The sequence below is a fragment of the Tubulanus polymorphus genome, chromosome 11 (assembly GCF_964204645.1).
Source record: "Tubulanus polymorphus chromosome 11, tnTubPoly1.2, whole genome shotgun sequence".
Taxonomy (NCBI): Eukaryota; Metazoa; Nemertea; class Palaeonemertea; order Tubulaniformes; family Tubulanidae; genus Tubulanus; species Tubulanus polymorphus.
In genome coordinates this window covers 12,917,399-12,933,744 of record NC_134035.1, presented here as the reverse complement: position 1 = coordinate 12,933,744, position 16,346 = coordinate 12,917,399, and the positions used below count along the sequence as shown (strand labels likewise).

General features: G+C 41.0%; 2 protein-coding genes across 2 annotated transcripts; one reads left to right on the top strand and one right to left on the bottom strand.

Annotated features, from left to right (window-relative positions):
- Positions 1–4,633: 4,633 nt before the first annotated feature.
- On the top strand, positions 4,634–9,295 carry LOC141912526 (retinol dehydrogenase 7-like). Its single transcript, XM_074803777.1, has 6 exons — positions 4,634–5,112; positions 5,428–5,554; positions 5,931–6,010; positions 6,351–6,536; positions 7,395–7,532; positions 7,910–9,295. The coding sequence occupies exons 1-6, from the start codon at positions 4,785–4,787 to the stop codon at positions 8,242–8,244; spliced, it is 1,194 nt and encodes a 397-aa protein (XP_074659878.1). The 5' UTR covers positions 4,634–4,784; the 3' UTR covers positions 8,245–9,295.
- LOC141912524 (bifunctional arginine demethylase and lysyl-hydroxylase JMJD6-like) lies at positions 9,286–16,145 on the bottom strand. Its single transcript, XM_074803776.1, has 9 exons — positions 15,813–16,145; positions 15,226–15,434; positions 14,349–14,501; positions 13,793–13,893; positions 13,613–13,708; positions 12,575–12,722; positions 12,198–12,386; positions 11,818–11,987; positions 9,286–11,087 (listed from the first exon to the last, which is right to left on the bottom strand). Exons 1-9 carry the CDS (start codon positions 15,901–15,903, stop codon positions 10,844–10,846), a joined length of 1,401 nt encoding a protein of 466 aa, XP_074659877.1. The 5' UTR covers positions 15,904–16,145; the 3' UTR covers positions 9,286–10,843.
- Between the last annotated feature and the right edge of the window lie 201 nt (positions 16,146–16,346).

The window sequence follows — 16,346 nt, the reverse complement described above, 5'->3', positions numbered from 1 at the left end:
TGGACACCATGTTCCCGTCTCGACCCTTTAAAACTGTCTCTAGTCTCTACACAGTCCTGTGGACACCATGTTCCCGTCTCGACCCTTCTAACCTGTCTCTAGTCTCTACACAGTCCTGTGGACACCATGTTCCCGTCTCGACCCTTCAAAACTGTCTCTACTCTCTACACAGTCCTGTGGACACCATGTTCCCGTCTCGACCCTTCAAAACTGTCTCTACTCTCTACACAGTCCCGTGGACACCATGTTCCCGTCTCGACCCTTCTAACCTGTCTCTAGTCTCTACACAGTCCCGTAGACACCATGTTCCCGTCTCGACCCTTCACACCTGTCTCTACTCTCTACACAGTCCCGTGGACACTATGTTCCCGTCTCGACCCTTCACACCTGTCTCTACTCTCTACACAGTCCCGTAGACACCATGTTCCCGTCTCGACCCTTTAAAACTGTCTCTAGTCTCTACACAGTCCTGTGGACACCATGTTCCCGTCTCGACCCTTCTAACCTGTCTCTAGTCTCTACACAGTCCCGTAGACACCATGTTCCCGTTTCGACCCTTCACACCTGTCTCTACTCTCTACACAGTCCCCTGGACACCATGTTCCCGTCTCGACCCTTCTAACCTGTCTCTAGTCTCTACACAGTCCCGTAGACACCATGTTCCCGTCTCGACCCTTCTAACCTGTCTCTACTCTCTACACAGTCCCGTGGACACTATGTTCCCGTCTCGACCCTTCAAATCTGTCTCTACTCTCTACACAGTCCTGTGGACACCATGTTCCCGTCTCGACCCTTCAAAACTGTCTCTAGTCTCTACACAGTCCCGTAGACACCATGTTCCCGTTTCGACCCTTCACACCTGTCTCTACTCTCTACACAGTCCCCTGGACACCATGTTCCCGTCTCGACCCTTCAAATCTGTCTCTACTCTCTACACAGTCCCGTGGACACTATGTTCCCGTCTCGACCCTTCAAATCTGTCTCTACTCTCTACACAGTCCCGTGGACCCTATGTTCCCGTCTCGACCCTTCACACCTGTCTCTACTCTCTACACAGTCCCGTGGACACCATGTTCCCGTCTCGACCCTTTAAAACTGTCTCTAGTCTCTACACAGTCCTGTGGACACCATGTTCCCGTCTCGACCCTTCTAACCTGTCTCTAGTCTCTACACAGTCCTGTGGACACCATGTTCCCGTCTCGACCCTTCAAAACTGTCTCTACTCTCTACACAGTCCTGTGGACACCATGTTCCCGTCTCGACCCTTCAAAACTGTCTCTACTCTCTACACAGTCCCGTGGACACCATGTTCCCGTCTCGACCCTTCTAACCTGTCTCTAGTCTCTACACAGTCCCGTAGACACCATGTTCCCGTCTCGACCCTTCTAACCTGTCTCTAGTCTCTACACAGTCCCCTGGACACCATGTTCCCGTCTCGACCCTTCAAATCTGTCTCCACTCTCTACACAGTCCCGTGTACACCATGTTCCCGTCTCGACCCTTCAAAACTGTCTCTAGTCTCTACAGAGTCCCGTAGACACCATGTTCCCGTCTCGACCCTTCACACCCGTCTCTACTCTCTACACAGTCCCGTAGACACCATGTTCCCGTCTCGACCCTTCACACCTGTCTCTACTCTCTACACAGTCCCGTGGACACTACGTTCCCGTCTCGACCCTTCACACCTGTCTCTACTCTCTACACAGTCCCGTAGACACCATGTTCCCGTCTCGACCCTTCAAAACTGTCTCTACTCTCTACACAGTCCCGTAGACACCATGTTCCCGTCTCGACCCTTCACACCTGTCTCTACTCTCTACACAGTCCCGTGGACACCATGTTCCCGTCTCGACCCTTCACACCTGTCTCTACTCTCTACACAGTCCCGTGGACACCATGTTCCCGTCTCGACCCTTTAAAACTGTCTCTAGTCTCTACACAGTCCTGTGGACACCATGTTCCCGTCTCGACCCTTCTAACCTGTCTCTAGTCTCTACACAGTCCTGTGGACACCATGTTCCCGTCTCGACCCTTCAAATCTGTCTCTACTCTCTACACAGTCCCGTGGACACTATGTTCCCGTCTCGACCCTTCAAATCTGTCTCTACTCTCTACACAGTCCCGTGGACCCTATGTTCCCGTCTCGACCCTTCACACCTGTCTCTACTCTCTACACAGTCCCGTGGACACCATGTTCCCGTCTCGACCCTTCTAACCTGTCTCTAGTCTCTACACAGTCCCGCGGACACCATGTTCCCGTCTCGACCCTTCACATCCGTTTCTAGACAGTTTCTGGGATACTCTGACATATCTAATCGGCTTGTAATATTTCCACTCAGTGGGACGAGCCTTTAAAAAGATGGAAATTAATATTAAAATTGGTCGAATATTCATTGATTAAAAAGATGAGAAATCTACAAAATCGATGCCGACGGACTGAATATTGATACATGTATACATAAGGAAAATTTCTACAATTTTCAATCAAACTCAGTGAAATTTTCAGGAATATGTACCATACACATTACCATGAAAACTCATTAGAACGAACTCAAAGAACCAGAAGATTACAACCGACATTGTCCTAATAGTCGAAATTCTAGATTTTTGATAATCGATAATTCGGTAGGTATATCAGAAGTATAACTAGGCTACAATGTTCCTTGGCTGAATCCCATGGTCTTCAATACGAAAGGCTTTCATTCTCATCTTAATTTTCTTTTTTTTCTGCCTGTTGTAGCCCGACAAATCGTGAATGACAAATCATTACTTATATCGAAATATCTTGATACAAGATACGTAACACACAGCCAACATCTTAAACCTGTGTCCACTAAAAATGTCGAGACGGGAACATGGTGTCCACATGACTGTGTAGAGAGTAGAGACAGGTGTGAAGGGTCGAGACGGGAACATAGGGTCCACGGGACTGTGTAGAGAGTAGAGACAGGTGTGAAGGGTCGAGACGGGAACATAGGGTCCACGGGACTGTGTAGAGAGTAGAGACAGATTTGAAGGGTCGAGACGGGAACATAGTGTCCACGGGACTGTGTACAGAGTAGAGACAGGTTAGAAGGGTCGAGACGGGAACATGGTGTCTACGGGACTGTGTAGAGACTAGAGACAGGTTAGAAGGGTCGAGACGGGAACATGGTGTCCAGGGGACTGTGTAGAGAGTAGAGACAGGTGTGAAGGGTCGAGACGGGAACATAGGGTCCACGGGACTGTGTAGAGACTAGAGACAGGTTAGAAGGGTCGAGACGGGAACATGGTGTCCACAGGACTGTGTAGAGAGTAGAGACAGATTTGAAGGGTCGAGACGGGAACATAGTGTCCACGGGACTGTGTAGAGAGTAGAGACAGGTTAGAAGGGTCGAGACGGGAACATGGTGTCTACGGGACTGTGTAGAGACTAGAGACAGGTTAGAAGGGTCGAGACGGGAACATGGTGTCCAGGGGACTGTGTAGAGAGTAGAGACAGGTGTGAAGGGTCGAAACGGGAACATGGTGTCTACGGGACTGTGTAGAGACTAGAGACAGTTTTGAAGGGTCGAGACGGGAACATGGTGTCCACAGGACTGTGTAGAGAGTAGAGACAGATTTGAAGGGTCGAGACGGGAACATAGTGTCCACGGGACTGTGTAGAGAGTAGAGACAGGTTTGAAGGGTCGAGACAGGAACATAGTGTCCACGGGACTGTGTAGAGACTAGAGACAGGTTTGAAGGGTCGAGACAGGAACATAGTGTCCACGGGACTGTGTAGAGACTAGAGAGAGGTTTGAAGGGTCGAGACAGGAACATAGGGTCCATGGAGAAACCCACGGGATCTGTAGAGAAAGATAACGCGTCATGAATTTAACAATCATCTTTATTTTTTTCGCAAAATTCAGACATTAATTTTCTTCATAAATTTGATGAATTCGAATTGATTAATGGCAATAAACATGCCCCAAACAAAATGCCCCGGGCCGGGTCGTTTTTTGAAAAAACGGTTTGAGAGATTTAAAGAAAGTTGATTTTATTTTTTAGAAACCAAAATAATTACACTCGTGTAATTCATTCAAGATTATATTTGAAATTAGTTTAGCTTTACCAGTAAATATATATTATTTCTGGGAGGAAATCTCGACGGGAAATTGCTTACTTCGCATCTTGAATTTTTACTTCTGTTGACATTGGAGGCGTTTTCTTGGTAAGTGCAGATCCACACCTCTCGTGATTGACGCAATCTGCTGAATGACAGAATCCAGGCTAAAATCTTTCTAGTGAAGATATCTAAAAATTAACCAATGGCAAACCACTGAATTGCTGAATTTTGAATCTGAAATACGTGTTGATATTAAATGTAATTGATTGAACCGTTTACGCGGGGAGGTGCGGATCTGCACTTAAGCTTATACCGTTTCCATCATTCGATCTTTTCAATGAAAAGTTTTCAAAAATCTAATTTGATTTTTTAAAATTGTTGGTAGGTTCACATGCGAAAAACGAATCCGATACGCGCCGTAGTGTTTTAGTTCAAATAATCGACTGTGGTGGCGCTATTGTACGGTAGGGTCGAGACGGGAACGGGTCGAGACAGTAACGGGTCGAGACGGGAACGTGGATGGCTCATATATATATGACATTTCTAGGAAAACCGAGACCTAAATCCGAGAAATTAATTAAACTCGGCTGATTGCAAGCGTAGTGTGATAACTAATTAGCAAGCGCGCTCTGTAATTAATAATTGCGTACGTGTCGTAGGTAGGGGTTTGGTTTTGTGACAATAATCGGGTTATACGATGAACGATGCTGCTGCTGCTGCTGATGATGATGATGACGTTGTTGGTTTAGTATTAGACGATGATTTTCTATTCTATTCAGTCATCTATTCACTGATAACTGTCGTGTTCGCGATGGCGATTCTTTCGAAATTCTTTACGAATGAATTTCGATTCGGAGTTCGTTCGATTGTTAGTTTAGCCGTTCTATTCGTCGGGGAACCGGCGTGTCATTTTTTCCTGAAGGGTCCGGCCGGTGTGATGTCGTTCGCTGTCTGTTGTCTGTTCATATATTCGATATTGCCGGCGAGTCATTTACCTGCGCTGGGAAAAACAGTTCTTATAACCGGTACGTACTTAATCTGCGGCCTCGAGCCTAGAACCATCCCTTCGAGACATTCAGTAGGCCTACATAGTTTTTAAGTATGAAGTATGGACGATCAGTTTTTGAAAGTCTGCTGATAAAATGTCTAATATCTGGTGTTTGTAGTTCATCATCAATGAATAATGTCACTGTACACATTAGTGTCAACAATCAAAAACTGGAAAAATTCTGATAAAGTATCGAATGTCGGAGAGGTCCAGACTCCAGGCTGTCGATTTATAGAATGTGACTTTTTTCGAGGATTCATTTATTTGAACGATCGAATGTTGTTATTTTCAGGTTGCGACAGCGGGTTTGGATACGAACTGGCAAAGAAATTAGACAGTATAGGGATGACTGTGTTCGCCGGATGTTTAAATATAGAAGGAGTTGGAGCGATGAACCTAAAACAAACATGTTCTAACAAGTATTTCAGAAACCCCCTGAGCCGGTTGCATAGTTCTCAATCTTGATTAAAAACCTTTTAGACTTTGATTGAACCTGTGGAGCCGGTTTGTGAGATGTTAGGCTAAAAAAAATTGATACCTTGTTTCTCCGCTCTGCTGAGCTTAAATGTTGACCCGGCCGGCCGCCTATCTACCCTATACATTACTTTTTTTAAAAATCGTGATCAATTTTACCATAACAGATCCGGCCGCTATAGAAATGAACTGTTTATAAATTTTATCATATTTTACAAAAATGACCCGGCCGCTGCGGAGAAACAAGGTATCATTTTTGTTTAGCCTTATTTTGGTGTGTTTTCTTGCAAGGCTAAATCTGACTTTGTTCTTTGATAACAGATTGGAGATTGTGCAGCTAGATGTGATGAAACAAGATCAAATAGAAGCCGTGTTTGATATTATTAGTAAAAAATCCACAGGTAAAAAACAGTCTATGAGGAGAAAGTTTGGTACCTGCGACTATTTAAGACATTCACTAATTGTAGTTTGAAGTGAGGATGATCACTTTTTGAAAATGTGCTGATAAAATGTTTAATGTGTGGTGTTTGTAGTTCATTTTCAATTCAAAATATCTGATGTGAAGTTCTGAACACACGTGAAGTGTGGACGATCAGTTTTTATAACTGTGCTGATAAAATGTCTAATATCTGGTGTTTGTAGTTCATCATGGTCCCTCAGTAATAAATGTCTCATGTGAAATGTGGAATGTCTCAGTGGTGTTGTAACTCAGTTTAATATATAATTTCTATTGATCTATAGGACTATGGGGTCTAGTGAATAACGCCGGTATTTTCCAAGTCGGCCCGATCGAGATGACATCGCAGGAAATCATCGTCAAAAAGGTTTTCGATATCAATTTCCACGGAATGGTGAGAACAGTGAGGACATTTTTACCGTTATTGAGACAATCTCGCGGTAGAATTGTTAACATGTCCAGTTTTACCGGTAAGTACATAATACCAAAGTTCCCATTGAAAATTCGAAAAATGAATTGATTTAAGTCTAGATAAACTGAGTTCTGCTGTAGTTCTGGGGCCAGTTACACAGTCGTGACTTAAGTCCAAAAGTGGTCTTAAATCTTAAGTTGTTAGATTAGCTATAGAACTAAGTTGGTCTTTGACTGGTCTTAAGTCTAAGCCATGACTATGCAACCGGCCCCTGGGGCTAATTGGTCGAAATTTGGTAAGTCTTAACCAGTGGATAAATAATGAGCAAAATCCACAGTTGATGATTTAACAGTTTATTCTGACAGTTTCGAAGTTATGATTTTAGAAACTTCATCATCAGAAACTCGAAAATCATGTTATTTTTGTTTCTCTGATGAATGATGAAGTTTAGTAAAAAACTTTGAAATTCTCAGATTAAACGGTTATCAACTGTGGATTTAGCTCATTAAGTGTGAAATACTGAGATTAATATCAGCCTACTGTAAATAGTCTGGTGGCTGAATGCGATACCAATACCTAATTTTGAGCAACTTACCTTTGTTCACGGTCCGATCTAAGGAATGAAAGCCACTTGCCAGAGGGGCAAGCGTATCTGGAATTTCGCTTGCCCCCTCCAAAAACTACTTGCCCTACACAGGCAGTCGGATTGGTGGCACTATCATCCGTTGTATCGAGTGGGAAAAAGCATTGAGACATGAAATTGCACTGCACTAGCTCAGAGGAAAAGTGATAATGATAACCTACTTGCCCTGATGAGAATATACTTGTCCCGGGCAATCGGACAAGTGCTTAGATCGGACCCTGTTTAACTGACTGATCGATAGTTTATATCGAGGTATTGATTGTATATATTCAGGTCGGGTACCTATGGAAGAATTCGGAGTGTATGTAGCGTCTAAATACGCGATCGAAGGTTATTCCGATGTTTTACGACTGGAAATGAAGAAATTCGGCGTTAAAGTTTCTCTAGTTGAACCGGGTGGATATAAAACTAGTGAGTATAAATACTCGGCGTCTCTCTCCACCCAATCCTCAGTCTTTCCCCACATACAGTTGAACAAGGTGGCGCCACTTACCTCGAAATCGGGGAAAACTCGCAGAATTTTAAAATCAGTTAAAATCAGACAGTTAAAATCTTTAAAACGGCAAAAGCTAGAAGTCACAGATAAGTCAGGGAAATATGTTGAGATTGCTAGATCACGAAGAGAGTTTTTGGTCCCGTGAAGTTCGTTGTAACGAGGTTCCGCTGTATTTTCCAATTCTAAACTACCACTTACTGCGGAATGAGTTAGTTCCAGAACGGCGAGGTTTACTGCATTTTCCTCATTTTCTTTTCGATCATAATCGATGATTATTATTGATACGTTTCAGATTTAGCCGCGTCGCTAACGATGAAGGAGGAACTATGGAACGCGAGTTTACCGTCGATACGAGACGACGTCTACGGACGTAAATACGTCGACGATTTATTCACGAATTTTACGAGCGTTATGAAATCGTGCGCGAGCGATTTAACGCCGGTTATCCGCGCGTATCGTAGCGCGTTGTTATCTAAACGACCTCGCGAGCGTTACGCCTGCGATCTACTCGGCGAATGCGTCCTCGCTGTTTTACCCGTTTTACCGACGTGGATCTCCGATTGGTTTTGTCATTCGTTGGCGATCGGAAGGAATTTGTTGCCGGCGTGTTTACAAAATCAGCAATGATGTTAGTTTATATAAATGAATAGTGCATTTCGTAGTGAATTACAGCTCTTGTGCTGGTAGTGTTTATGGAGGATATATTAATCTGCCGCCTGGAACTTCCGACCCTTCAAGACAGTCATCGAGTACAGAAGAACTCATTTAATTCGCATGACTAGATTTCTTTAAGTAAATACCGAATTATGAATAATAGCTTACTTGGTTCCAGCTTAAATCGTCCCAAGTAAGCAGGGGTTGGTTGCATAGTCACGGCTTAGACTTAAGACCAGTCTAAGACCAACTTAGTTCTATAGCTAATCTAACAATTTAAGACCAGTTTTAAGATTTAAGACCACTTTTGGACTAAGTCTCGACTGTGCAACTGGCCCCAGATTGAAAAATCTAAAGTAAACAAGTTCAACGTCTGAATTAAGAAAGTTCTACTGTAGTTTGAAGTGTGGACGATCAGTTCTTGAAAGTGCGCTGATAAAATGTCTGGTGTTTGTTGTTGATTTCCACCTGGAAAAAAACCTCACGGGAAGTACTGAACACATGTGGACAAATTATCGATTGTCTGAGGTGCAGCAGGGTCCAGGATTAGAAATTAGCTGCTTTCGAGAATGCTGTTTGGTGTTAAGCCTTGCTGAAATATGTTTAAATATTAAGTTTTTGCTGCTCAAAGATCTGTATTTGTGTTAAAAGGTTTACTTAAATGCCGAACAAATAATATTACTGTCTCATGGAACTACTGATTTCCACACTTAATACATATCTGTCCGTTTGAATAAAATCAAAACATTCTTTTGGATGAAAACTAGTGTTGTTGACATAACATTAAAAATTTTTATTAGTTTTTCAAGCAATAATAATCACGTTTAAATTTCATCTGCAGGACTTCAGTACGTAACAATTCAAAATTTCAACTGCCTTTTACATTTTTTTTTTGCGAAGAAAATGACCGATAACTGATTATCAAAATAGACAAGTTTGAACACAAGAAACAAGAGACAATGAAACAGGGTGGCGCCACTTACCTGAAAATCAAGGAAATATCTTGTGAATAAAAAAGAAGCTATGATTTTTTAGAATATAGATTGTGCCTAAAATCAAACAGTTTCTGTCTATGTCTTACGTATGTCTTTGACTGTGTTACTTGATCGGATTCTTAACAGATCAAGTCAGGGAAAATAACGCGCATGTCAGGGAATAGTCGGGGAGAAAGAAAGTCAAATAAAAGTGGCCACCCTGTGAAAAACTACATACAGTATCATAATGTATCATCATCAGTGCTGCTTATTTACATCGGGATCATTTTTATAAATAAAGTCAAGTAGTAAACTCACTGGTAACTCGAATCAATTGGAACCAGGGCCGAGTTTCACAAAAAGGTTTAACTCTTAAATCGATTTAATTTCTTCATTAATTCAGATTATCTACATATTAGAATTCAGAAGTTTCCGCATAAACCGGTACAGCTGGGAACTGTATCCATTCCCAAATGATTTATTCAGGTTATACGCGAGCACTTCATATTTAAGATCAGTCCTTTTTCAATAGGAAAAAAATGCCCTCCTTCTTGAAATAGAACTACGCGGCCTCAATAAAGCTTGGCACAGGCCTCATCAAGTAATAGAGTATGTACAGAGATCATTGATACATGAATTAAGTACATGATTGTACAAGTTGAATGGAATACCAGCAACACCAGATGGCGCGACAAAACACCGGGTTTCGTAATGAAAATCAGTTCATTTTCAATGAAATTTGGACTTTACTTTCAAATGAGAAAATTATCAAACGACTCATCGGATAGATATAAGATTTCCTTTCTCACTCAGTGGATGGTATTGATTTCACTGTAAATTGATTTACTTATCGGAAAAGTTGACTCGAAGTTTATTGAAATGTAGACGAAATTGAAGCGCGGTAACCCAGTACCACTAGTAACACCTGGCGGATTATCGCTGAATCCTCACTTCCCACAGTAGCCTCGCCGGTATCCCATTGGATAAAAATTGAAGAGTTAAACTAAATCAAGTGAATATAAGTGAGAATATTTTGAGAAGCGCAAAAATCAGTGAAGTTTAATGAAACGTCACACGATGACTGATTGAATTGAATGTTTATCCAACCTCTAATCTTGACGAAGTAATGATTATTTAAACCTTATATATTTACACAAATAGAATTTCATTGGACGTAAGAGTGAATCTATACAGCTATAATAAACCAGACGTCAGTTGCACAGTTTGCGAGCTCCATTTCAATACCAATAAATAAGTTCATTTTCAACGCTACGCTAATGCACTCAACTGTGGTGGAACTAGACTGACGGTCTGACCTCGACTGATTCAACACATTATAGTTCAATCAACTTATACAATAAACTTATATTTGGTTAAACAGTTGAAAGTGAGAACTAATTTTGGCGAGTTGCGGTCTAAGCTTAGATTTTTAATACCAGTCTTACCTCAATCTGCGTTTCTACAGCCAATCTAACGACTTGAGACCGTTCTAAGCTTGCCGGTATTTTTGTTCGATAAACACTATACTCCAGTCTTATGATTAAAACCACGTGATTGATGACTGCGTTCGTGGTCAATGCGGAATTAATTAATAGATTTTATCTACAGTTTTTCGGAGTACTAGAAATACTGCGTTGACTGAACGTCTCGTCACTACTGCTACTAGATGATCTCACTCGATGATGGTGATGATGCCGGTTGTGATTTTGTCCGGATGTTGATGATGATTTTGATCGTTCTATGTTGTGGTGGTGGTGTTGTTTTTCCGGTGATTTGGAGCGCGTTCTGTGGCCTTTCGGTGGTTTCGAACACGAGCTACCCTCTTTCTTCTTCAGTTTTTGTCTGTAACGAGAAATCGATGATTTGTAATTAACATGGGAGGACATTCACTTTTCAATTTATCTCCAACCAAAAAGCTATGTAGGTTTCTTGCATATCAGGGAATCCGAAATTCTCAAAATTCTATATTTCCCCGACCCTCAGCGAAGGCCATTTCTTATCAAGAGATTTCTTTTGTCACTAATAACCAGCGAGAATGATGTACCATTCCCTCTTTTTCAAGAAACAATGCAGAATTGCCTTGGACTCTGTAACCCTCTAGTCTGTGGCATGGTTCCCACAGTTATATGAATTCAAAAAATTCCAACGTTTTTCCCAAGTATTTCATGGGTGATTTTTCAATTTTCCCAAATGCAAATCAACACATATTATCATGCTACAGTCAACATTTTAGTGGTGACTGGTTGATGAATATGATTTTCAAGGGAAATTGCTGAAGAAAGTTGCTCTTGGCAAATGCAATATGTGAAATGTAATGAATTTCCCAAATATTTCCCTAATTTTCAAATTCCCTAGTATTTCCAAACTGGGAATTATCATTTCAAAATTCCCAAATTTTTCCCCATTTCCCCATTCTGTGGAAACCATGATGTGGTATTCTTCCCCAATTATGTATATGCACTGTACCCATACTTGATTCAGTCACACAGTGGCTGAATTCTCTCTCTCCAGGGGGGAGGTGTTTGTGTATGTTTTCATAATAGTCACTCCTTGCTTTCTATCAAAAACAAACCTTTTGCGTGGATGATCGCCATTTCGGTCGACTTTCTCATCGGCGCTTTCTTGACTATCAGTATCTGAACTGGAACTGCTCGAACCCGAACTGGAACTATCCGAATTCATCCCCGTCGGTTTACTCAGATCAACGCTATCAGCTATAACTGTTAGGTCCGGCCGAATTTTCTATAAGAAAAAAAATTCAAACATTTAACAATTCAGGATCCAGTTCCACAGTCATGAGTAAGAGTTAACTCTGAGTTAAAATTAGTTCATTTTCGATGAGTTAACTCAGAGTCAAATCTTAACTCACAACTGTGGAACTGGATCCTGTGTTTCAAATTGTCAATACATATTTTGTTTCTAATCGTGACGATATTCTAACGAAAAACTTACGCTCAAAACTCGATACCATTTTTTCGATAATTTCGGACGTCCGCGGACGGTTTTGTGCCAAACGATCGGAAAGTTGGTCGTACTGCAGAAGTTCTGAGTGACGGCGATCGTATCGTCGAGATTGATCACAACGTGCCACCAACCGCTCGGTACAAATACCGTCTCACCGGGTTTCTGAATTAACTCCAACTATAAACAACGAGATATGATTCACTAGGGGGCGTCGGTATAGTACATACGCAAAATGGGGAACTTGTACACCAGCTATACCACTAGATGGCGCCATGACTCTAGCATTGAAGGTGCTGGTTTTCAACACCCCTTCCTTCGTACACACTAATAACCATTACTTTTTTTGAATATATCTACTCTCTTACCGGTTGATATTGTTGCGGCCACGACGACGCCTGCGTACGGGGATATACGTATTTAAACCAGGTGATCGCCTCGTCGCGATGTTTCCAACCTTCGCCCGATTTCAGCTTGAGCATTTCTTTAGGCGTGTTCGTAGGGAATAGACACCAACTACAATTCAAAACTCATACACATCAGTGACAACGATATCGACCTAAATCTTCCCAACTTTATAACAATATTCATCAATTCTCATTTCTTCTCCTTTCGTTTTTTTTCTTTTTCCTTTCCCTTTTCGCGATAGCGACCTTAATTAAGGCTTAGCTCATAGCCCACAAAGAAAGAAATTACTCTTCTATCTCCCTCTTTATTAATATGCACGGGCTCGTTGAAAATTGATTATTCTATTATTAGTTTTTCTCTCTCCTTTTATCTCTGTATGTTTGTTCCGTGAAATTGATTTGAACTTGTTCCTTAAAATATCTACATAATGTGCAAACTAACTCCTGTCCTACTGGACGCCTACTTCCCCCTCAATCCCCCAATGACCTCACTGTCGGAGTGAACCCACATAATTGGGGATTTTTGTGTCCACTTTGAGTGGGTCCTTAAAATAGCTATGAAAATTTACTATGAATTTACTATGAAAATTTTCCTATGAAAATTTACATAATAATAATAATTAGTGCTTATATAGCGCCTTTCCAATGAATGCTCAAAGCGCTGTCACTCAATTATTACCCAGCTTCTGTTACCAATCCAGTACATTCTTACTCTCCCTGGGGAGATGCAACACCGATACGCTGCAGAGCGATCAAGGCGTCGTCAGCCAGTAGCAATTGTGAATTAATGCCTTGCCTAAGGACACTACAGCACAGCCGGGGTTCGAACACACAACCTCCCGATTGGGGGGCGAGCACTCTACCACTAAGCCACACTGCTCCAAACAATACATCACCAAATATGATAAAAGGGGACCTATCCATTTTACGGGAGGTCTATAGTATATTTACCATGAAAGGGCACCTATCCATTTTACGGGAGGTCTATAGTATATTTACCGTTTATGGCCGAATAATAAAGCGTTCCAAGCACTTGTTCCCAGTGGATCAATGTGTATTCCTGTTCCCGATCGAGCTGGACCCATCACAAACCACCTACAATCATAATCAAACAGTCTCTTAATCTAATAATACACACGTGAGCAAGTTTAGAATAAAACAGATTTCTGTTAACCACACCTGTATGGAGGACGTTTCTCTTCACCGGCGTGTTGGAATAAATCTTCGCGGAAATATTTTGGTATCACATAATCTTCTAATAGTTTTTTACGTTTCGGGTGCTGTGTGATATAAAAATGAATATTTGTTCAGTGGATATTTGACAATAACTTGGTAATTCGTTTAGAATGTAATAAACGGTCGGTTGTACTTCATGCCTTACTAGTCGCTAATTAACTACTCCCTCAGAAATTTATTCAATAACTTGTTCTCCCCCTGTTTTTAGTCAGGGTGACCACATTCCGCCCATTTACAAATTCACAAGAGTTTTCCATGAGATTTCACAAAATTCCCCGAGTGAATCAGAGAAATCATCACTAGAATCTCACTATGTTTTCCAATTCATTTTTCATTCAATCACGCTATATACATTGATAAAGAAACACGTGGTCAATTGCATTTTCTGAATACCCTGCGTTTCCCAGGATTTGGTAAAATTCGTCAAATTTCCTGATTTTTCTGAGTCTTCCCTGATTTTTCTTTATATGATTTCCTGAGTTTCCCGAATAATTTATACCTCGCCGTAGCTGCTGTCAAATATATACAAAGGACTGTCGTCTTTGGTGAACTTCATGTATTCAACGAAGTATTTCATTTTCATTTTAACGGAGTAACCATCATCGTCTTCTCCGCATTTAAAACGTTGATTTCTGTATTTCTTCTGAAAGCGCTGGAAAATAGAAATTAAACACCAACTTAAAACAACGCCAATCTTTTCATTTTTGGCTGAATTTATCGTGGGATCTCTCTCGTTATTCATCATACACGGATATTGTGTATCTTCTCGTCCTGAAATTATTGGTCCAAACTGTACCGGTACCGTAAAACTACAAACATTTCAATTGCCTATTTCTCAAAATTGAAGGAGTTTTGGGCATTTTGCTCAAATTAGTCGAGTTCTAAGTTATTCAATTTAACAGCATTTATCTGTTCTGAAGGAGTTTTCAAGGAATCATGGAGTTGTAGAACCCTGTCTTTGAATATTATTTTTATCAGGGTTTCCAGTGCTAAGGAGGACTTTTTCAGCAATTTTAGACTCAAAAGGAGGGACTTTTGGCCTCGGCAAGAAGTTCTTTCTAGTAAAATGACGGCCCATAAGGAAGCATTTTCACAATGCCTTCACCGGAATACTATTTTCGTGTAGACCAGTCATACATTCCATAACATTTTCTGGTATATTCAATCTTACTGACAATTGAATTAACAGGTCTTAAGTAGTAAAATACTTCAACAGTTGAATTTGTGAAGAAAATTGCGTGCGAAAAAATTAAATTTGGAAGGACTCTTATCAAAAGGAAGGACTTAGAGTCAAAAAGAAGGACAAAGATGATGTTTGTCCAAACTTTTTCCAAAAGAAAGACTTGGAAGGACCGCTGGAAACCCTGTTTATTTACCTCCAAGGTCCATTTCTCTCGAGCGAGCCAGTCGTCCTGTTCGTGTGTTATAACCACTGGTGTATATGTTCTCTCGTATTTCTCGATGAATTCCCGAGGCGACACCCGTCGAGAATCGACCCGTTCAACGTTATCAACCACCTTACTCGGGTCCGTATCGAAATTATTCGCGAAATCCAGTTTATACCAGGCATGCTTCTCGTTCAATTCTGAAAATCATTTATTACGAAAAATAGGAATTACTTTTAGCGCCTCAGGGCTGGGTTTCATGGACGTGGAACAGAAATAGGGGTGCGATTCAAGAATAGGGGACTATAGCAATATATATGTAGTGATAGTAATCAATTAAGTAATAATATTAGTAATTGATAATGATGATATATAATGATAGTAATGTATATAGTAATTAATGATGATTAGGGAACTAAACCTAACCCTAAACCTAACCACTAGTCCCCTATTCTTGAATCTTACCAAAAATAAAATAGTGATAACCGCTTTCATATGAAACCTAATATGGTCCGAAATTTAATTTGAATTCATTAGAAAATAGTGAATAAAAGTATGGTTGTTTTTTGTAATCGTACCAGGTCTCGCTTTACGTTTGGCGTCCTTAACTCGTTTATGAGCTCTTCTATCCATGATTCTTTCAGATCCCGGCGGCCGTAAAACCATCATTTAAAACAGCATTAGCAATCATCTCTATTATTCTAAATGATGAGCGAACCGTCGTGAAGTTTCACCCAGCACTGGCAGCGGTTGTCTCCACCAGTGATCTCCGTCGCTCTACGATCCTAGTGTAACCAACCACCCAGACGCGTGCATTCTGTGGTACATCAGACACTAAGATTCTTGGTGAACGTGAAGTGAGCACTGTGGATTCGGTAGCGGTATCACTCGATTCAAATTTATTTCATCACTCGATTCAAATTTATTATAATTTTTTTAGAGGTTTTTAATGTGTATTTTTTGCACTGTTATTGAATAAAAAGATATTTTACGTTAAAATAAAATTATGAATATACAACTTATTTCATCAAATTCATTTGTAGTAGTTATTGTACGGACACGGAACCGGACTCGGCGGTAACGTAAACGGTTGTCCATCTTCACCCGTCAAG

Excerpts from the sequence above, each read along its gene's own strand:
- LOC141912524 (XM_074803776.1), bottom strand. The coding sequence starts at position 15,903 with ATGATGGTTTTACGGCCGCCGGGATCTGAAAGAATCATGGATAGAAGA. Across the intron at positions 14,502-15,225 it reads GAGAGAAATGGACCTTGGAG|CGCTTTCAGAAGAAATACAG; the intron begins GTAAATAAACAG and ends TCTATTTTCCAG. Across the intron at positions 12,723-13,612 it reads TTATTATTCGGCCATAAACG|TTGGTGTCTATTCCCTACGA; the intron begins GTAAATATACTA and ends TTTGAATTGTAG.
- LOC141912526 (XM_074803777.1), top strand. The coding sequence starts at position 4,785 with ATGAACGATGCTGCTGCTGCTGCTGATGATGATGATGACGTTGTTGGT. Across the intron at positions 5,113-5,427 it reads AAAAACAGTTCTTATAACCG|GTTGCGACAGCGGGTTTGGA; the intron begins GTACGTACTTAA and ends TGTTATTTTCAG. Across the intron at positions 6,011-6,350 it reads TATTAGTAAAAAATCCACAG|GACTATGGGGTCTAGTGAAT; the intron begins GTAAAAAACAGT and ends ATTGATCTATAG.